This window comes from Empidonax traillii, unplaced genomic scaffold (assembly GCF_003031625.1).
Source record: "Empidonax traillii isolate 1590-97213 ecotype Southwest subspecies unplaced genomic scaffold, ASM303162v1 scaffold525:size621053, whole genome shotgun sequence".
NCBI lineage: Eukaryota > Metazoa > Chordata > Aves > Passeriformes > Tyrannidae > Empidonax > Empidonax traillii.
The window spans coordinates 225248-246518 of NW_020955718.1; the positions used below are offsets into that span (position 1 = coordinate 225248).

The 21271-nt window shown below is 40.4% G+C and overlaps 1 protein-coding gene across 4 annotated transcripts; it reads left to right on the top strand.

Annotated features, from left to right (window-relative positions):
• The first annotated feature begins 5571 nt into the window (after nt 1-5571).
• On the top strand, nt 5572-20852 carry FAM204A (family with sequence similarity 204 member A). 4 transcript variants are annotated; one of them, XM_027897013.1, is made up of 9 exons: nt 5572-5610; nt 6121-6452; nt 7088-7178; nt 7703-7736; nt 8371-8473; nt 9194-9283; nt 18058-18135; nt 20038-20144; nt 20489-20852. In XM_027897013.1, the coding sequence occupies exons 2-9, from the start codon at nt 6198-6200 to the stop codon at nt 20538-20540; spliced, it is 810 nt and encodes a 269-aa protein (XP_027752814.1). In that variant the 5' UTR covers nt 5572-5610; nt 6121-6197; the 3' UTR covers nt 20541-20852. The 4 variants fall into 4 exon arrangements, with proteins under 4 accessions (XP_027752814.1, XP_027752815.1, XP_027752816.1 ...); XM_027897014.1 differs by having other exon boundaries at nt 8374-8473; XM_027897015.1 differs by having other exon boundaries at nt 6121-6437.
• The last annotated feature ends 419 nt before the right edge of the window (nt 20853-21271 follow it).

A 21271-nucleotide genomic window follows, 5' to 3' on the forward strand; every position in this document is an offset into this window, starting at 1 on the left:
TACCTGTGAGCCTGTCGTCCATGGCAAGGGCAGCAAAGCCATTTAAACAAACACACAGAAGGCGACACGAAACACCTGGCACGGTGCTGTGTGTGTGGCACGACAAGAGTCACCCGGGTGTCGGCTTGCCCGTGGTGCAGCTCCTCGCACTTCACAGAGAGCCCGGCTGCACAACCAAAATTCTACTGCTCCCCAAGGAAAATCATCCAAATATTACGGTGTCCTCAGCAAGGGAGAACAGCAATACCCTCTGCTCAGCGATTGAGTTTCAAACCAGTAGAGGGCATTGGCAGACACAGAGACTAAACAGGCTCGTTACAGGAGCTTGAAAAGTCAGCTGTTATTTACAGAGATCAAACAATAGCACACTTCAAATACAGCACAAAGTATCAAAACTAACCCTTCAAAGTCAATCAACACAAAATATAACTAAAACGATCGAGATCCTTATGAGACTTTCCAATTATATAGACCTTTATTGCAGTACAAATACTAAACTAATTAATTTTATCTAATATCCTTGAAAAGCAGTTAAAATAGTGCTGTTTGTTTCACAAACTAAAGCAAGGAGAGGTTAAAAGTGCCTTGCCCTAGCTCCAGATCCGAGTGCCACGTGATGGGACTCCAAGCTTAAGAGTCACTGTTGTGCTTCTAAATAACACCAATTAATACACGAAGAAAAACTCTCTGAGAGGTTGAGAAAACTGCTTCCTAACCCTTTTTGTGAAAAACAGTCTGATGATATTCCATTTACTGATATGGTAGAAGGATGTTTCTCTTCTATTGCCAGAGGAATGGATCCAAGATCCCAATCCAGTACATGAACTTAGTGTTCATAACCACAAAACAGGAACTGATGTGTTTGGATGTCTGAAATCTGTCCCGTTCCAGGTGAGGACCTGACACTGGGCTGATGTGTGCATTGTGGGGAATCCTGGCTGCAGGGCCCATAAAACATAGCCTGTACTCAAAGGAACAAATGCAGTTGTAGCAACACAGGAGTCGGGTCAGAAAACACACCAGTCCCCAGTGCCAAGGGGATGAATGAATACTGTGGAATAACGAGAAGTGAATTCATCCCCTCACTGGCCTACCATTGCTGGGATCCTGCTGAAATAGGGTAAGGGTGCATGGGTGCATCTGCAACAGCTCAGTTACCCCTTTGTCTTCAGCAAAAAACTTCTTCTGAGAACCCAGAGAACCTACAGAGTTCATGCTTGGAATGGATATAGGTGATAAAAACTCTTTTCTACCTGTGAGTCACTAAAATTGAAAATATCTTCTTCGTTCCTCACAGGAAGGCTGTGGCAGGAATAATAACTGAGCACAGTCTTCCAAGCTTCAGTCTGGAATTCTGGACAAAAGGTCCTACTTCCTCCCTGAATACTGTGTCCTAGTGCTTTAGAGATGCCTTTTTCTAAAGAGTCAGGACTTGATACCGATTTATTCAGTTATGTACTTCTCTCAAACAAGAAAATTTAGGAACATCTGAGCAGACCTGCTTAGATCTTCTATGGCAGAGTATGTGGGAAAAAAAAGCCCTCTGTAAACCTTTTAATTGAGTTTAAATGTTCATTTGACTATAATTATTTTAAAGGATTGATAAAAAGTATATTTTAAGTTCACAACAAATTAAAAGTTTAGGAAGGAAAACCCAGAGGCTATTTTATTGTCTTTACATCTCTCTTTAAAATCATATTATTTTCCTCTCCAACACTATTTTAGTGCATTAAAATATAACCATGCTAGAAAAATTTCTCATTATGTTAGCAAAAATGAAGACAAGGTAGATAGTATACCAACACAATGACTGTAATCTGCTAATACAATAAGGTCTTCCTGTAACGTTTAAATAAGAATCCAGTTCTTGATCATTTTGACATAGTTTGAAAACACTGCCTCAAAAGGATAAAATGTAGCATTTTTCTATGCTTATGAAAAAAGTTTCTTACCTCCTCATTTACTGCTAAAAAGAAACAAGCAATAATGCAAAATGTAAGTTGTAGGAGATTTCATTTCTGATCCAGGAAATTGTATGTTTTGCAGAAATAAAATGTACAGGGTTTGCACTTACACACTAATACTTGGCTACCGTACAGGGACAATTGACAGACCAGCACCAAAAGCTGCTGTTTCCAGTTCCTGAGCGCACCAGCTGCTTTGCTCTGCAGAGATTCCTGTAGCAGGAACCTCATATTCCTGTTGCCACAAGAAAATACACAGGACAAAGTACACAGTAACAACTGGGACTCACAGCAGTGTCTGTAAATATCCAACTGCAGGTAAAGGAAGGTAACAGAGATACAGAGAAGATCGCCTAGAACCTGAAAAGTCAGGGAGATCATGGAAGATTCAAATTCAGCTTCGTGTTACATCTAATTGCACTGGTGCTTCCTTCTGAAGTTCAAGTGGCTCTTAATAATAGTGTCAAAAATATCCAAGCTGTAATTACTGTGTTGTGCTAGTTTGGTGTTCCACAGGAATCTCAGAGGCATGACTCGTTTCAGTCATAAGAGTCACTGTTTGGCAGGTCTCCAGGACAGGAATTCAAGTGAGAAAGGAAGTTAGATCAGTTGACCAAAAGGAAATAAATCAGGTTATTTGAATATTTGCTCAATGGGGAACAGAAAATTGCCATGAGAAGAATTTGACACTGAACCAAGTGCTGGACACAATAGCAGCTCTCATGATTTTGATGTATGAACATGAGTGTTGGTCACAAGGTTGTGCTGCCTTCTGTTTTCTTCTTGGAATAAAAAAACCTTTGTTTCAAAAACCATTGTTTCAACAACAAACTCTCTCACAAATAAACAAACAAAAAACCCCAAACAAAACACAAACCACAGGAAATAGCAAATTCTGTTAATAGCCAACAATCTCTTTTGTGCTTTCATCAAGCACTAACTTTGTGAGTACAAATGCTTCTGGACTGATGAAAGTCAGGCAGGAGCTCTTGCCACCATTTTTCTTTCATGGAACAACCTGTGAGAACTCAGAGTTTATCGTGGGAGGACTGGACATTATCCTGAAAATTTGGCTTTTAAAATTACAAGTACAACTACTGTGCAATTATAAAATGAAATTAATGTGAATATTTGAGTACTTCATTTGTGTGCACTACCAGTGCCATTGGCTTGTGGATACTAAATAAGGAACACAATGTTTGGACACAAATTGTGTCACATGAAATTAAATTTGCCTTTTGAAAATATATCCCTATCAAACACATACATTTACAGGTCATAGAGATGTCACACACTTTTCAATTTTTTGAGTGTGTTGAAATTAAGAAGACATCAGGCAGCCCAATGGTCTAACAACTTCCTAGGACAAATGGCAGTGAATATCCAGTATCAATACAGTTATTAATTACCAGTTATCTGTATACCAAATATAACCAGTTATTAAATGTAAATAAAATAACTCTCTTAAAAATTGATTTCCCAGATGAGAGGAAAATCTAGTTAGCAAGCTGAGTGTGAAATTTACATGTAGTTCATGAAAAAGTGATTACTTATGGAATTAATTGATTTTAGAAATGAATCTAAGGATGTAAAATTATGGCATAAAACTGAAAACAATCTGAAGATCTGTTTTATGTCCATGAGAAAGGCACTTAGTTTTCCCTTCCATGCACAGCCAATCCCAGAAGCTGTGATCCACCAAGAAATCCCTACTCAAAGCCATATTCCGTATCTCCATCGCACTTGCCCTCTTCCCATTCCCCTCATGTATGTCCACAACTGGGTTGTGTCCTGATTTGGGGTCAGCAATTCCTTCCCCAGAAGTCTCAGTATCATACTGAGATATAGTTTTCAACCCGTCAAATTGTCACTCAAAGATACATCTTCTCAGCAACCATCTGAAAAAAGGAAAACCTCCCCTCTTGCAGACACATTTCAGTGCTAGTGACGTCAGCCTTACCCCTTCATCGTTTCCTCGCAGTTCCTCTGTGCCTCCCTTCCTGTTGCTCCTCATGTGCAAGGTGCTTTTGCTGAGTCGTATTCAGGCTGCTCCTAAATATTTCGTGCTGTGTGTCTCACCTGAGAAAGCGGAAAGGACAAGGAGTTAACAGAATCTTCCACACGTCCTTTGCTGAGTGCTCTGCATGGACTGACAGTTCCCTTTGAAGCACCCAGCACACTGCTGTGAGACTCAAAATTCCCAGCGGGATTCTAAGAGCTTTTCCACGTTCTTGGAGCAGCTTAAGGAAAACGTGAGCTCTGATGCTGGAAGAGAAGCGACAAGGAACAACCTCATAAGATTTGTGACTTTGCATTTTTGTGGTTTTCTCTTTCCCACATTAATACAGGGCACTAGTGGGAACCTTGAAAGGACTTTTCAGTTCTTGAAAAATATCTCTTTTTTAGATTTTCTGCTCTCTTCAGAGAATCACAGAATCACCTGGGGTGGAAAAGACCTGTGAGACCATCAGGTTCAACCTGTGACCTAACAGCACCTTGTCCACCCCAGACCATGGCACAGAGTGCCACGTCCAGTCTTTCCTTAAATGCCTTCAGAGACACTAACTCCAACACCTCCCTGGACAGCCCATGCCAATGTCTGATCATCCTTTCTGTGTAGAGCTTCCTCCTAATGACCAACCTAAACCTCTCTCTGTATCCTGAGGGGTGTGACCATAGTCATTCTGTCCCCGCATAAAGGCTTTGGTGTGGCGTGATTATGGGGTTCACTGTTGGAACAGATGCCACACTTCTTTATGGCAGCCGGGACTGCTGTACAACCTGCTGCCTGTCTTTCTTCTGAAAGAAGCACGAGCCTCGTGAGGAGCAGCTGAGGGAGCTGGGGTTGTTGAGCCTGGAGAAAAGGAGGCTCAGGGAGGACCTTATCACTCTCTGCAACCCCCTGACAGGAGGGTTTAGCCACGTGGGGGTCGGGCTCTGCTCCCAGGGAACAAGGGACAGGGTGAGAGGGAACGACCTCAAGCTGCGCCAGGGGAGGTTTAGGTTGGACATGAGGAGGAATTTCTCCACAGAAAGGGTGATGAGACACTGGAATGGGCTGTCTAGGGAGGTGGTGGAGTCACCGTCCCTGGAGGTGTTTAAGGAAAGCCTGGACGTGGCGTCAGTGCCATGGTCTGGCTGACGTGGTGGTGTTTGGCCACAGGCTGGACTCGATGGCCTCAGAGGTCTCGTCCAACCTAACTGGTTCTGTGATTCTGACAACAACCTCAGTGGCACTTGTGGGGCCACTTGCCCCTTTGGGGACTCTTCCGGAAGCCTGTGGGAATCTGTTCCCCTCACAGGGAACACCCCACAACTCCCCAGGGCGCACCCTACACCTTCCCAAGGAACACCCCACACCTTCCCCAACGAACATCCCACACCTTCCCAAAGAACATCCCACACTTTCCCAGGGCACATCCCACATCTTTTCCCAGGGCACATCCCACACTTTCCCAGGGCACATCCCACACCTTTTCCCGGGACACGCCCCACATTCCCAGGACACGCCCCACATTCCCATGGCCACACCTCCCGGGGGCCGCCCCGCCTCGTTGCCATGGAGACGGGCGCGGCCGCTGATTGGCTGCGCGGCACAGCCCAATGGGCGGGCGGGGTGTTCCGGCGGTGCCAAGATGGCGGCCAGGTAAACACGGCCGGGCGGGGCCGGGGCCGGGGCCGGGACACCGACACCGGGGGACTCTGCGGGCTCTTTGCGGGCTCCCCGCGGGCTCTTGGCAGCGCCGCCCGGCCTGCGGGGGCTGAGGGGGCCGTTTTCCCTTCCCCACCCTGCGGTGGAGCCGCTTCTCCTCCGGAGCAGGTGCCCCGGGCGGGCTCTGCTCTGCCGGCAAGGGCAGGGGGTTGATATCCCCTGGAAGCTGCTCCGGCGGAGGGACGGGAGGTGATTGCTGCGCTGTCGTTCCTAAACCGAAAGCAGCCGTAAACAAATGCGAAGGGGCATAACTTTAAAGAACGGGGAGGGAGGGGCGGAATGAACTAAAGCGTCAACTTGTTCACTCAAATCGTCTACTCTCTGAAATAGTAAGTAGGAAGAGCTTTATAATGTGCTTGTCTAAAGCATGCACTGGTAGTTGCTCGTGAGAAGCTGAAATATTTCCGATGGTGTGTTTGGTGCTTCTGTTTCTCTCTCCTGCAGGTTGTTTTCCCCTCGGGATGGGTGACCCGGTGTGTCTGCAGTGCCTGGACGTGGCTGGGACTTGCTGAGAGTGGAAGATGTGGAGTGGGCTGTTGCCTCCAGGACTGAACGAAAGCGATGTCGATCTGAGTTCTGATGATGCAGACGATTCACCTGCCTTTTCTCCGAAGAGAGAGGCTGAGGAGGACACTGAAGGAGCTCAGCTGTCTGAACTCACCGACAGGAATGGGCAGGGCAGCAGTGCCAGCAGTGAACCTGTTGTGGCACCGGTGGCAGATGAGGAAAGCGAGTGTCAGACGTGCCCTCCTGGAGTCTCTGTAAACATCTGGAATGTGCGTGTCTCTGCAGGTCTCCAAACCAGCAGTGCAACAGACTCGAAGTCAGATGGCTGATTTTTAGATCAGAATAACTCAGTGTGTTATTTTCAGCTGCGATGATTGAAGGATATACCCGAGGTTGTTTCGAGCAGGGAGAACAGGAATTTGGGTAGGAAGTGACTGGGTAGTTTGGTGGTGGAGCAGCAAGGAGTTGTTATAACTAGACAGCTGCATGAAACTTGTGTTCTCAGTGGTTTCTGGGCTCTGAGCTTCTTGGTAGCTGCTTTCTGCATCAGTGAGGATTCACAGCTCGGTGTATCAGCCACGGCAGGGGGGATGCACACCTGGAAAGGGGACCAGCAGAAATGTATTCTGCGGCACATTCCATGAGAAAGCTGTCAGTTTTGAATAGTCCTGGGATGTGGGGAGGGCAGAAAGTCAGGGAGAGGTGGTGAAGGATTAGAACCAATTCTGTTTTAACAACATTAGAGTTGGATGTTCTTAATTTATAAATTTGAATCTAGTAGTTAACACCAGGTACTGTGGAGAAGTGAGATACTGTGACGGCGTTTCTCAGCACAATATGTAGTTTCTTAAAAATGGGGGGGAAAAAATTAAAAATACTGATTTGCTTTTTCTTAATCTTGCAGAAATTTGTGGAGCTTCAGAAGAAGCACCGTGAAATGAAAATGGAAGCACAGCAGGAAAACAGATGCCGAAAGAGAAAGCGCCACCGAAAAGGTGTATTTAATAATTATGGAGTTTACTTTCTCGAATTTGAATCCTTATCAGCACATGCTGGTTTTGGGTGGGGAGTTGTTTTTGTTTTGGCTTTTTTTTTTTTTTCTTTTTAATGAAGAACTGAATACCTGAGTAGATGTGTTCTGTCTGTTATGTAGGGTTTTATTTTTCCAGTTGTGTACATCACTTGCAGGTCCAGGTTGTAAATTGCAGCTTTAAAAATGCAAGTAATATATTTGTCCTCTTCTTTAAAAGAAGGTAGAACTTTCTCAGTTAATATTGCTCTATAATGGTTAAGTATATTTCAGTAATTTTAGAAATCATACTTTAGTGTGTTTTATTTACAAGTTCTTCACAGATACTGTAGGAGTTTCATAGAGCTGAGTGGTTTAAATCATTGGGTAAAAATCCCAGCATGGCAGCCTTTCAAAGGGAATGGGACCAGTTAGAGCTCTGGGACTTCCCTGGGTGCTGTGGGGTATTGCTGTGTAATGCTGGATCTCTCTTTTCTTTTTTCCCCTCAGCAAAGCAGACGAAGGCCGATGAGGTGACTAAGAGGTATAACCAGGTCAATGTGATTGTAACCAGGTCAATGTGATTTCCTGAGGTCCGTTTTCAGTATCAGGCAAAACTTGTAAAAAAAAAAGCTTGATGAGAGGCATGACCAAAGCCTGATTTTGAACACCATGTTAAATATCTGCTGAATTTGTTCCGTGTCTCTCTCGGGCAGGCTGAGGTTGTGCCAGTGATTGCTCAATGGACTTACTGCTTGATTTTAAAAATCAACACTAATTTATTATTCACTGTAACTGGAAATAGACTTGTTATTTCTGATTGTGTTTTGCAAGTAACTGCATACAACCTTCTGTTCAGTCTGTTCCTTCTCTTCTTTCTTCCTTCTTATATTGTATTTCCTTCTGTGTTATATTTACAGTTGGATTTGATGATCTTAAAGGTCTTTTTCAGCCTGAATGATTCTATGATTCTATCAGCTTGCTTTCAGCATTCTGGAATTATACTTACAGAGGGGGAGGAATAATTAATTTCACTTGAATTAAAAACTGAATGGGTGAAGAGAGCATGCCTGCCAAATGGGAGAGTTTATTTTAGCACTGAATCCTATTTAGCATAGAATATTACAAGTTGTGGAAAGGGGACTGGTTACACTGATGACTTGTTTGTTTGTTTTTAGTAGCCAACAGTTGGAAAATGAAGAGAAATGGAAAGAACTTACACAGTACTTTGGAATCAATGATAGATTTGAATCACCTGTGCATAGCAGGGCCCCACAAAAGGTGAATGTTGATACAAACGCAGTGTCAGCTTATACTTCATAGTAAAAGAAGTTGACATCACTGAGATGGGAGTAAAACTGAGTCTATTTGAGAGTAAATGATCAAGTCACACTTTTTATGGTGGTGTTATTTGTAAAATACTGCTGTTGAACAAGTTATGTTACATTGATCACAACCTCTGAAAATAAGAAAGTGACCTTTAGATTCTGAAGCTTTTTCATTGTTTTCCGTCGGGCTGCTAGAATTTTTAATTTATTAGTACAGGGAGTGGCATCGTGCCAGAACTCGGATTTTGGAGAGAGATAAGATCTTAGAACTGTAACGATACAGTGGTAATTGCCATTCTTCATGTTACCTGACACATATATTTCACATTTTGTTTAGAAGGCTCCAGGGATGGAAGAGATAAGGCAGATCTTCAGATGAAATTTCACTGTGACAGGCATAAACTAGTCCGTGTAATTTTTTTAACCTATAGTGTTATCCTGCACATAAGGTGGAACTAATGCAATGATTTGTGCTCGGGCAACCTTTCAGGGAATTCTTAATTATACTGCCCATTACAGTCCACAGAGACAGAGTAGTCTGTGTCGCATGGAAAGTGCAGGTTTGTGCAGTGTCCTGAAGAATTTCATGAAAGAAATACTTTTAGAAACGAGGTGCTCTCTTTAAATGTGTTCTTTGGGTCTTAAAGGTTTGTTTGTTTGTTTGTTTTCCTAGTCTGGCCTTGAACTCAGCATAGAGAGGTGTGTGGCTGAAGGGGACATTGCCAAGGCTGAGGAGCTGAGTGACAGGCTGGCCATGCGTGAGGTGAGTGGGCTGTTCACAAACACTCCGAGGAGATGTTGAGTTCTGTGCGTCTGTACAAAAAGTGTCCTGACTAAGACAGTGTTGATTGTTTGCTCCGTCCTTCCCGTTCCCTGAGCAGAGTCCTGGCAGTGACTGAAGGGCTTTGCTGCTGACCTCGTAAGGCTTGGACAGCTGGAGCTGTGTTTAAGACTTGAAAATTCAGCCACAAACAATGCCAAGTAACTTTGCTTCAAAGCCTTCTTCTGGCTCCTGGGGTCAGAGGGGTTGGTAACTGGTCATCCACAGCGAGGTGCTGATCTCTCTGTGTGCTGCAAGCCAAGAGAATAGGGATAGGATGTTCCATTCCTCCCAGTTCCCTGGGCCTCCTATTTTATTTGGCATTACCTCCTCAATCAGCTTGGGAGGGCTGAAGACAGGTAGAGATTTAGCAAGCTTAGAGTGAGATGTGTCCAAATAAGGACATACATACCCCAACTTGTGTTCCAAGACTCTTCCTTCCTGTGTATTCCTGTTTTCAGGAGTTGATGGCTGGAAGAATTGGGGAGAAGAATGGGAGTGGGTGCTTGTCAAATATATTGCTGTAGCCTTAGGATTGTGTTGGATTTTTTTTTTTCTCCTTGTCATAACTTTTTAGTGTAAAAGTGCACATCTAAAAACAAATCCAGGTGAGAAAAACACAGTTTTTTTCAAGATGTTGTCTTGTCTGCTGGTGTACGTGAGAAATTCATGAAGGCTGTGCTGCTCTTTGCTATAAAAATTGGACCCTAATAAATCTGTATGTAGTGCTCAGTGAATACTTGAGCTGGTGAGGGATCTGTCAGGTAGCTCTGGTGATTTCATGTCAGAAGTACTTAAATAGGTGCATGTAAGGTAGGTGGTAGCAGCTGTATATGTAATGTATCTGTAAATATGTAATTTAAATCCGTGAGGTTTGTTTTGCCCACTGCTAGTTGTGCACAGGGGAGAAAATGCAGAGGAAGAAAACGGGGATAAAAATACGGCTGGAATAGCTTTGAAGCCAGCTCAGGAAAAATCCAAATAATCTGGTTTGTATAATTTAGAGATTCTAGATTTACATTCAAAATAATTACGTAATTTTTGCTTTCATTCCTGCATTTTGCATCTTCTTCCATCTTCACACAGGTAGTGAGAGTTTTCTACCCACTGTAAATGCTTTCAAAATTTAAAGGTATTGAAAAGACAAATTTTAATGAGTAGTCACTCAAATATTGTAAATGTTTCTTAAATACAGGGGTTTCAAGTAAGCTTAATGTAAAACTGCAGATTTAAATCTGTTTATTGCAATGTATTACAGTGTTGTGGTGGCTTTAAAAAGAGATGGCTTTTGAAATGAGGAATACAGTTGTTTAAGTTCTGTAAGGTTAGGCAAAACTAACTGTTCCTCATGGAGTGTTCTTACACAGTCATTAAACTCTTCCAGTTAGTCACTCAGGGCAGTTTCCAATGACTAGACTCTTATCTGCCTTGTCACCAGTGATCACAGAACTTCAATCTGCAGAGATAACAGCTATTGACAGTGATAGGAACGTGTCCTGAGGTTCCCTTCAGGTCTGACCAGCTTCTGGCTGTGACATTACCTTTCATGTGTACAACATGAAAAGCACTTGCTGTTCTCCTTCACAAATGTCATTATCCCATCTGCTCTGAAGTGGTTAGAGTATCACAATCAATAAAACATACTGAGGTTCTAGTGCAAATTGTTTGACTATAAAAACAATGTGAGAAGTTTTAAGGTTTTGTAATATTTATGATAAACTGTTATCTGATTTTGGTAGCCATGGGATTATGCAACGTCTAGCACATCCCAGGTGCTGCAGCAATGTATTATTATTTGTAGAACATTAGCTCCAAATTGTTGACTTTCAAATATTAGCATGTTGTAATTCTGAAAACAAAATGCTTGAAACATTATTAGTATTCACAGCCTTGACTTGGTTTTGGTTAAGTGGGTTTATCTGAATAAATAGTGTGTTGAAAGAAGGAAAACTCAAATGACTGGCTTGATCTCTCATGAGGAGTTCTGTTGAGGCAGATTCCATGTGAATTCACTGGGGTTCTCTGCTCTTGTAAGGATGTGTTCCATTACTCACTGCAAGGTTCATTTTCCTTTGTGATTTTCAGAAGCTGTATTTTTTTAAATGAATCTTTTAAAATGCCTTTTTTTTTTTTCCCTAAGGAAATTGTTCTAAGAGTGACTGATTCAGTGAAGAGCTGTAGAGAAGGATTTGCTTATGGAAGAGGTTGATTCAACAGCCCTTGCTTTGTGTACAAGTACAGTTCATATTGCTTTCATGTTGTGTAGTATTGATTCACTCCCTGCCTTCCTTCTCCTAGCAATTTAAAGAAATGTCCCTTTTGAAACTCTTTTTGTATAATGCTTCTGAGAAGTGAGTTAATTTTTAAAGTGTGGGCTGTTCGTGTCCCTCTGACTTCCAAATGCAGGACAGCACCGTGAGGGAGCCGGGCATGCACTGTGGCTGTGTTGAAGGGCACCACTTCTGAAGTCTGGAGCAGTGGGTGGATGAATTATTGTTCTTTTATCTCCCCTCCATCTCTTTCTGTGTAGTTTTCATTTTTCTGGGGCAGTGTGACAGGGTTGGGGACAGAGGGTGTGTGAGAAGAAGCTGTTGGGGGTGCAGCCCCCCTGGCAGCCATGTGCAGGCTGTTCAGTGGGTAGGTGTTCTTTTTGAAATCAGGTGTAGGGGGTTTTAATCGGCACCATTTTCTTTTGCAAGAAGCAGTGACTGGAACCTGCTGATAAAGCTTTTGCTTTGAGGCACAGATCCCAGAGTTCTTAAAGCCGTTTCCTGCCTTAATAAGTGAAACTAATTTTTGATGTATAACATTTATAAGCCTGTGAAACTGATAGGGCAGCTCCAGTATTTAGAAAAATGAAGCCAAAAATAAACAGATGATGAGTACAGGCAGTAAAAACACATCCTAAAAAGCAAAGGAATGTCAAAATGATGCTGTCAATATGCTATCATTATGACACAGTGAGAAAAGGTTTTTTAAAACCAAATTCATTCAAAATCAGTGATGACTTAGGCAATATGCATAATCTAGCAGCTGTGAATGCATTACAGAATTTTACATCCTAAAAACCTAAATGATACTGCTTCGAGGTTTTGGGTCTTTTGCTTTCCAAGCGGTACTTGTTGCAGGTTCTGTGAGGAAGACGTTATTGTGCTGCAGTAAGTGAGGCATCGGGCAATATGTTATTTGTGGTTTGCTTCTGCTTTGACAAATATGCACAAATGCTGATTTTTGAAACAAAACTTCTCAGTCTGGTAGCGTTCCAGGTTTGGGACTGAGAGTTAGAGCTTGGATACCTTATACATGAAGCTGTATTTACTTGTGAGGATTCCTGTGCAGCTTTTGAGACTACCTGATGTGTGTTACCCCTGTTTTATTGGCAGTTGGTTCTGTTATAAAAGGGAATTGTACTTACATAATGATGCTGATACTCTGTGTGATCTCTTGACAAACCTCACTACAAAGTGTTTAGCCCTTGTCTCCTGTTGTCAGTTATCAGGGTAGCAGATCTTTAAATGTGGTATCCTCGGCCATCTCCAGAGCATGTTCTCATGTGGGACATCCTGCTTCACTGAGAGGTCTAGTGATCCTGCAATTCTTGATTTCATTCTTCTGTATAGGAGTGAAATTCTTCCTGCAGAAATGCTGACATCACTGCATTGTGTTGTACAGAATAATTTGGGCCATCAGTTCTGTGCTCCTTTAGCTTCTGCTGGAGCACCTCAGCCTGTGATGCAGCTGGAGTGTACGAGATCAGCACTGCTGGGATAAATGTGTTGAGGAACAACATAATGCACATGGCTCATACTGCTTAATATTAACTCGCTGTAGATCTTCAAGCACAGGCAGACTGCTGAATTATTTCTTTAATAGCTGCAGTACAGTGCTATTAGCATTAAATAACTAGCAATTCATTGCAGTGTGCATGGTATAATGTGCACAGTCATTGTTCATTGTTGTAATCCAGTTGCTGTCTTTGTTATCACATTCCAGGGCTTCCAGCATTGGCAGAGTCCTTCATGTTTCAGAGTTCTGCTTCTCAAATGCAGGCTGGAACACCTAAAGCTATTGTTGGAACACTGCATTTAAGGATGACTTGTTTACCTTGAGGGATGGCAGTAGAGCTGTTGTTAATAATGCAGGAGTTAATAAAGAAATTCTGAACCTTTTAGAATGAAAGTTATTAAGAGAATAAAGTTTATAGGGCCACTTACCTGGGCTGAAATAAAATGGGTTTTTTTTTGTGATGCCCTAGGGTGGGATAGCTGAGATCCAACCATAGCAGGTACTTGGATATGTGGCTGGGAACAGACACTTGGAATTATGTCAACTTTTTAATGCTTGGTAAAAATCTTCTTGGAATAGTATCTTGAGCTGTAATTAAGTTGTTCCTGCTGTGTTTGTGGGAATCTGCCTAGATTATTTTTAAAGAATAAATGTTGATGAATTAGAGCACTGTGACTGTGCATGGTTGGATGTGTTCATCCCTTTGAGTAAGGGTGGTGTGTGGAGATACCTGGTAATTTCACTTTGCTGTAAATCAGTTTCTGTTTGGAGTGATACTTGTAAAAATTGTTTTCCAAATAATCTGAAAAGATTCCCCACTTCCACTCCTAATATATATTTTCCAAGCTTTTTTCCCCTAGGCAGAGAGGTTTTCTCGTAGTGCTTCTGTGCTCAAGTCATGGTGTGATGTCTCAAAAAGCAGAACACAGATTTCTTATGGCTCAAATATTCGGAGGACTAATCTGACTAAAGCTCAAACTTGGCCTTTTCTTGTGGTTTTTGTGTTAACTGCCTGCTAGGTAGGTGCCACATTGTCTAAGAGCACATTAGCCTGAGGACTGTAACATGAACATGATAAAATGATCTTGACCATATTAGACTTACCTGTCAAAAGGGACTTCTAAAATATTTTGTAGTTTAGTGTGCTAAGTTGCTGGAGTAGTTGTCAGTCTCTAAATAGCACAGACTTTTTGACAGCACTGTTCTGAGTGCTCAGCTTAGTGGCTTTTGATGTTTTGGTGAAAGATTTTTAAAAGCTGCAATTTATAGGGACGCTCTGGTACTTAATCAAGCTTAAATGAAAGATCTACATCATAATTGATGAAATTAATTGGCCATTCACTGGGATATCGTTCTCATGTTAAGGCAAGATCAGTCCTGCTGTTGTCTCCCAAATTTGATGCTTCAGTTTGCCCATTTCCTCCTGATCAAATTAGTATCTGCTGTCTGTCCATAACTTGTGGTCACACCATTTAGGAAGGGAAGAACACAGCCAGGGTTGTAGGTCATGACTGCTGAGAACCCTTCTGGAAACTGGTTTGCATTTGAGAATCTGGGTTGGATATGATTGATGGTGGTGACACTGCTGTTAGAGATGGACAGGTGTTCGATATTCTATTGAAGATATTCTGTTGGTAAAATAAAATTTCTAAATTCTGTGCAGCATTTATCGTTTCTCATGGAGCTTTTAGGAACCTGAAGTGAGCGATGCAATTTTATATGGAACATCACCAAGTACCAGTTAACTTGGAAGTCTTGCCTGCTGAAGGGCCCCCCCAAAAAAGAAAAAAAAAAAAAAGAAAGAGTTTCTGTTTTTATCTCTGAAGGTTTTCCTTTCTTACTCTTAGTAGAGGTGCTTCCAAATACCTCTCTTCATTGAGGTGGTTTTCTTTTAACCTTTAGAACATGGCAGGGTTATCACCTAGAATTACATTCTTATGCTCCCTTAATTATGTATATCTTTTCCTTAACAAACCTTAAAAAAAGATTTCAGATGTTACAAGTCTAATTAAAGAGACAGACAAAGCACAGTTTATACTGTAGATTTTTTCTGCAGTTCAATTAATCAGCATGTTTTCTCTTTTAATTAAAACCATTTTAGTAAATTAAAGCCCACAGCAAAACACATATATAATTTGTTTGTAATTAGCTCTTAATTGGTGGTAGTTGAAGCTTAGCACCCTTGGTTTCTTTCTTCATGATTGCCATTTTATTAGCAGCCAGTCATTAATTAATCTTTTTTTCTAATTAGCTTATAAAACTGTTGATGGCACATTATTGTAAATGTGATTTTAAGTTCAAAGCTTGTTAATAAGCTTTCTTACTTAGAAGAACAGAGATAAAGAAATTGCTGAAAACAGTACTACAGTTCTTTTTTTAAAACTGCCTTTGTTATAAGGGGGCTCTGTAAAGCATCTAACAGCTTATGGTTAATTTTTTAATGCTGTGTTTTCTCATGAATGGAAGAAGTTACTTGCATTTAAATGTTTAAGTCTAGCAAAGAGCTTAATATTAGAACAGTTTTTCTGTCCTTGCTCCATTACTGTGTCATCCAAATATAATTTGACGTTGTAATACACAGCATAAAAATACAACAAAGGTATTACAAAGTATTTTACAGTGGAAGTTGAACACATCATTGAAAGGGGACAATTTTCACTGCAAAATCCACTCGGTATTCTTGTTTGCTTTATATATTTTATATACGTCAGCAACGGATAACATTCCATAACATAAAAGGAGAAAATCATTGCTACAGGCAAGCCTGAAATAACCAGATTCATATTTGATGAGAAACTGTAACACTGTATTAAAGGGCTGTTTGGCTTCTCTGGTATGGTCATAGGATATTTCAGGACCTGTTTGAATATCAGTGTTTTGTTGGAGCTTCTGTGGGTTTGACATTTCTTCTTTCATACCCAGATATTTCTGGAGCGGTTCTTGGATCAGTTGTGTCAGTACTTGCATCATTCAGCATTTCCAGTCTGAATGAGGAATGTCTTTGCTTTGTGATGTTTGATGTTTAATGTCTTGATGTGCAGGGAAGTTTTCTGGAAGTTACAGTAGATTCTACTGCAACTTAATAAAAATGTTTACTCTTCTGCCTGAACTTTACATTCCATTTCAACTTCAGCCATTTCTTTGCTTGTTTTAAAAGCGTTTCATGATGCCGTGCGAGAAACACTAGAAAGGGATAGCTGACAAGGAAAAAATTAAAAATTGGATAAAAAGTAAATGAATAATGTCATATTACTAAAAAGATGAGAGGCTAATTTGTGCCGACTTTTTGCTAATTTTGTTCAAGCCTCAAAATGAGGAGCTGTCACCCGTTCTGTGTAGCACTGATGACAGTGCCAATGATCCATGAAATAAGCTGCCGCTGGCTTTGTTCTGATAAGAATGAACAAATCTGCACAATGTACGGCTCCCAGAATCTCATTTTCATACTTGCATGCAGGCTAAAAGAAATAAGCTGTTTGCAGGCTTGATTAATCAGACATTTGAGGGTTTTTTGTCTCTTTGATCTCTTTCGTCTCCTAGGTAACTTGCTTGACATTAATGTTGAGCTTGAGTAAAGACAATCAGGAATTGTAGACCAAACTGATATAAAAATTAAAGACCTTAACACTTTAAGTACTCCAGTAATGGTTCCGCTTTACTTCAGAAAACATCTGTTTTCATTTAATTAAAGAACAAAAGGGAATGGCATAAATATTTTTCATAGAGACCTGTTATTCCATAAAAAGTTAAAGTATGATAATTGGCGTTTTTAAATAAACGCCTTGAAAGTGTTCAAAAAGAGGCGAAGCTTCAGATATTTGTTACAAGGTAACAATTTCAGAGGGGTAGAAAATTTTCCTTTATGCTGCATTAAACATCTAGAGTAAGATATTTGCCGTGATTTTTGGTCAGCTTCAAAACAGAAAGGTCTTTGCCCTGTAGAAACTTAAGTTTGTGGGGTGTTTTTTTTTATGTTTGTCTTAAAATACACACATATATATAGCGTTACAAGGATGAACCATTATATCAGCCCTACTACCCAGTATGATTTACACACTTTAAACCTGTAAAATTGAAAGGAATTTAAAAAAAAAAAAAAGTGTCGCAGTGCGTTTGCTTGAGGTTATGCAGACGCTTTTACAAATCTTCCAAGTGGCTGTAAAGATGAATGCCTCAAGGGTCTAGCCAGGGCCCTGCTTTTCCAACCAGCTAAAGCCCTTATCTTAAATCCAAGCAAAGTACCATTAATCTTTTTGAAAGACCTTTTATGGCTTTTAATATATCCCAAATTAGAACATTTTACACCCTTGGTTCCTGAAATATGGTGATAAAAAGCCTTTAGAGCTTAATTTTCCTTACTGCGTGCTCTGACCAATTTGCAGTTCTTTGTGATAATGTTTAGACACCTTAATTAAAATGCAGCAAAATATTGGATGTTCTATATGGAAAATGCTGATACTTTGACTACACAAGAAATTGTTGTATATATTTTTATTCATGCTTTCTTACTTCTTTTAAGATTGTATTTTATTGAGTTATCTGATGACCTGAAATGTTAGCAGTTTCTTTTTTTTTTTTTTTTTTTTTTTTTTTTTTTTTTTTTTTTTTTTTTTTTTTTTTTTTTTTTTTTTTTTTTTTTTTTTTTTTTTTTTTTTTTTTTTTGAATGTAAAAACCCATTGACCAAGCTTTTACGGATTTCTCTTTGGGGGGGCAGGGAGTGAAGATGTATGTCTGGGCGTGGGTGGGAGCAGGAGACATTTAATCTCACTAAAATGTTTGCGTCTGTTTATATGCAACATTTGTTTTCATGTCTTGAAAATGTGACTCTATGTGGCCTAGAAACGATAACAAGGCTGCAAAATGTTTCTCCTTTTGCTTCCCCACATGCTGCAGAGGATCTTATTATCCTATTTTTTTCTGTGCCTTTTAGAGATGGGAGAACTCATTCTGTCTTCCAAGAAATACAGATAAAAAGATTTTTCTGCAGCACTTGTGTATATTTGTACGTGTGTAAGTGCTCAATAGGCCACTAGAATAGAAGGAGATGCTGTTATTCATCTCCTAGTACAAGTTAATTTTCAAGCGTGTTAGGAGGTAAAATACAGTTGATAAAGGAATGGCTCTGCTGATTGACTTCAGCCATCAGAGTGCTCTATTGTTTAAGCTAATAATTAGTCCTGTTTCAATTTAAAAGTAAACATTTTTTGAATATTTTAGGTGAGTTTTCTTAGGCATTTTTATACTGCAAGTATATTAAAGTTAATAGCTGCCCTTAAATATTAAGTGACAATGCAAATAAAAGAATGTTATGTTTTAGTCTTTGACCTGAGATGTGGCAGTTCAGATGTTGGCATTGAATTACTGATTATATAAAACATTAAGGCTCAGGGGGGAAATTATGTAGATAACATAAAAGTATTGAAATAGCTGGTCCCATTAATTATTTTGTGCCTCGAGATGATTCCATAGGTACATATTTATGACCTTATAGCAAAAAGTGGATGAGAAACTTGTTCAGCATTCTTTTTTCCTTTTTAAGCACTGTGCTTATGAAATATTGCTGTGCTGTGCTTACTGCCTTTTCTTAAAGGCTGCTTGCTCGATTCTTGAACCCTGAGAGGACCAGAAGGTAGATTATCTTCTAGTGATGCTGATTTGGTGGGGTTTTTTTGCGTTGTTAACAAAAGGATCACTACCTATTAGGAGTTTGGTGGGATGGTCGTAGAAAATGTGTCATCTGCACCTGAAGATGTGTTCTGGAGTCCTCTCTGACCTTATCTGGATAAAGCATTTCTCAGAGCAAATCATTGTCTGTGTAGACGCTGCAGATGGTTCAAGTGTATTGCCATTAGTAATGGACCTGGAACCAAAGTGTTAAGGGGTGTTCTTACCCCTGGCTCTCCCATGCCTCTGTTCTCTGATGTTCCCCTGACATCTGGGGAGAATTTAGAAAGTCCAGTCGGAAACATGTTTCCTAATTTCAGCAGGTTTTGGGGTGGATTGAAAGAAAACCTGTTTGGCCACATCAGTCTGTAGCAGTTTTGGCTCAGTGAATTGCTCACTTGTCTTGGAGAAGAGCAGTAACTTTGGAGAACAAATTCCTCCATAATTCATAATGTCAGGTCGTGACAGCAACCACAAAATGTAACTACAATGAGCAAGTTATGAATGTTGATCTAAGGAAAATAAACCAGTCATAGTTAACAGTACCATCTTCCATCTCTTCTGCTTTATTCACTTTTCCAGCCCCTTGACATTCCTTACAGTGATGTGCATTCTCAGAGTTTCAGTAAGTTTGTGGAAGGAAAGTGGCATTCACCTACAGCCTTTACAACCTTATTTGAAAAGCATGCATATTATCACACTTAAAACCTGAAAGCTAGGAATGTGAAGACTAAATGGCACATAGACAGTAAGGACACTGTTTTATTTATCTTTGGACAGACTGATTAAAAGTGGTTAGTGGTTCTGCTGGAAAATGCATGGTAGTAGCAGCTCTTCCTGTATAAAATTGTATTTTTGGGTGTCTTTGATACTGGCAAGACCTATTGTGATATCACAGCTGAGGTCAGGGGCTGATCTTAATAAAGGAGACTGTGTCTTTGTGTATTCCTATTTCAAACAAACAAACAAAAGGATCTAGTGAGCTGTTGTCCTTTGCTTTTATTTTTGAAACTCAGGGGCTTGGTGGAAAGGATTTCTTGCCCCAGGATCCTGCACCTTTGTGTTTCTCTCAAGACATTGCTGTTTGTCCCATCTACCAGTACGTCATCAGCCTAATACTTGTAAGATATTTTGGTATCTGTTGACTGTTGAGAAACAATATCGGACCAAGTAATTTGTGAGGCTTACATTTCATATGAGCCATTTGCATCTAATGAGTTTTCCTTTGTTCCTTTTCATGCCTTAGCTGGGTGTGAAAATTGCCAAAGCAGCTGCTTGCCGCAACTTCGTGAAAGCCAAGCAAGAGGCAGAGGCTGCCCAAGAAGCTCAAAAGAAAAAGAAGCTTGCTTGGGGGTAAGTCATTTGAGTATGGAATTAAACATTTGTGGTTTCATTGGCACTGAGTGTATACAATGCAATCTCAGTGAAATGTTTTCTTAGTTGAAATAGGCTTGTGCTAATCTTATTTGTTTAGTTTAACCTTGTTGGGTTTCGGTGGGGTTTTGTAGCAGTGGATCAGACTTCAGTGCAGAGGCTTTATCAGAAATAATGTACTGGTTATATGGCTGTATTTGTCTTCATGTCTTTATTACAGTATTAAAAATAAGGTTTTATTTTTGTTGTTAAGAACAACATGGTTAAATACCTGCAGCGCACATGCTTATGATTGCTAATGTGGGGTTTGTGTCCTGTTTCAGATTTGAAGCCAAGAAGAGATGGGAAACAAAAAGCAACATGGGATACATGTAATCTGCCTTGCTCTCCTCAGAAGTCACATACCTGTTGTTACTTGAAGAATCTTTGTAGGCGTCTTGTTAAATCTAAACATAAAAACAAACCCCAGCACATCCAGTGCCTTGTATTTATCTTCCTACTGTTAGACTGCGCTGGCTTGTTTTGGTGCTGCCTTATGAAGTAGTAAAAAATACTATTTAAACGTCAATCCTATGTTAAATATAGCACTTTTCTCATAAATATGAAAAACTTAGCTAATGCATTTCAGAATGCATTTGGAGTCTAGTAGAGAACTGCCTGAACTTGGAATAAAACACTTGGTCCAAACGTGTTTTGTGCTGTACTGCAGGGATGAGGGGGATGAGGGGTGGGTGTAAGGAGAAGGGGAAGTTTTCCTGCTGGGGTTACACAGAACTAATGCAGGCAGTACTGCTTTTCTGCTTGAAGGCTGGGGGGGAACTCTAAATAAAGAAAAGCAAAACAATCCTACCTGTTTTAAACCAATATTATTTATGCATTTATAGCCTTAGTAAATAGAAACACAAAATAATTGTCTGAAGAGGTCCATCCTCCCTCTCCTGGAAGGATCTGGTAGTTTTTGTCATGTCCTGGTGCCACACTCTTCAGAATATTTCAAATTCCCATTTTTCTCTCCTTCCCAAGAACACATGTTTTAAAAGTACCAATTTCTTTGAGCAGATAAAATATAGAAATATGTATCTTGGAAAAATATCTGAAACATGTTA

What these genes read in the sequence shown, in the direction of transcription:
- FAM204A (XM_027897013.1), top strand. Translation starts at nt 6,198, where the DNA reads ATGTGGAGTGGGCTGTTGCCTCCAGGACTGAACGAAAGCGATGTCGAT. An exon ending in ACAGGCTGGCCATGCGTGAG is followed by an intron (nt 9,284 to 18,057) that starts GTGAGTGGGCTG and finishes TGTGCCTTTTAG; the next exon opens with AGATGGGAGAACTCATTCTG. An exon ending in AAAAAGAAGCTTGCTTGGGG is followed by an intron (nt 20,145 to 20,488) that starts GTAAGTCATTTG and finishes GTCCTGTTTCAG; the next exon opens with ATTTGAAGCCAAGAAGAGAT.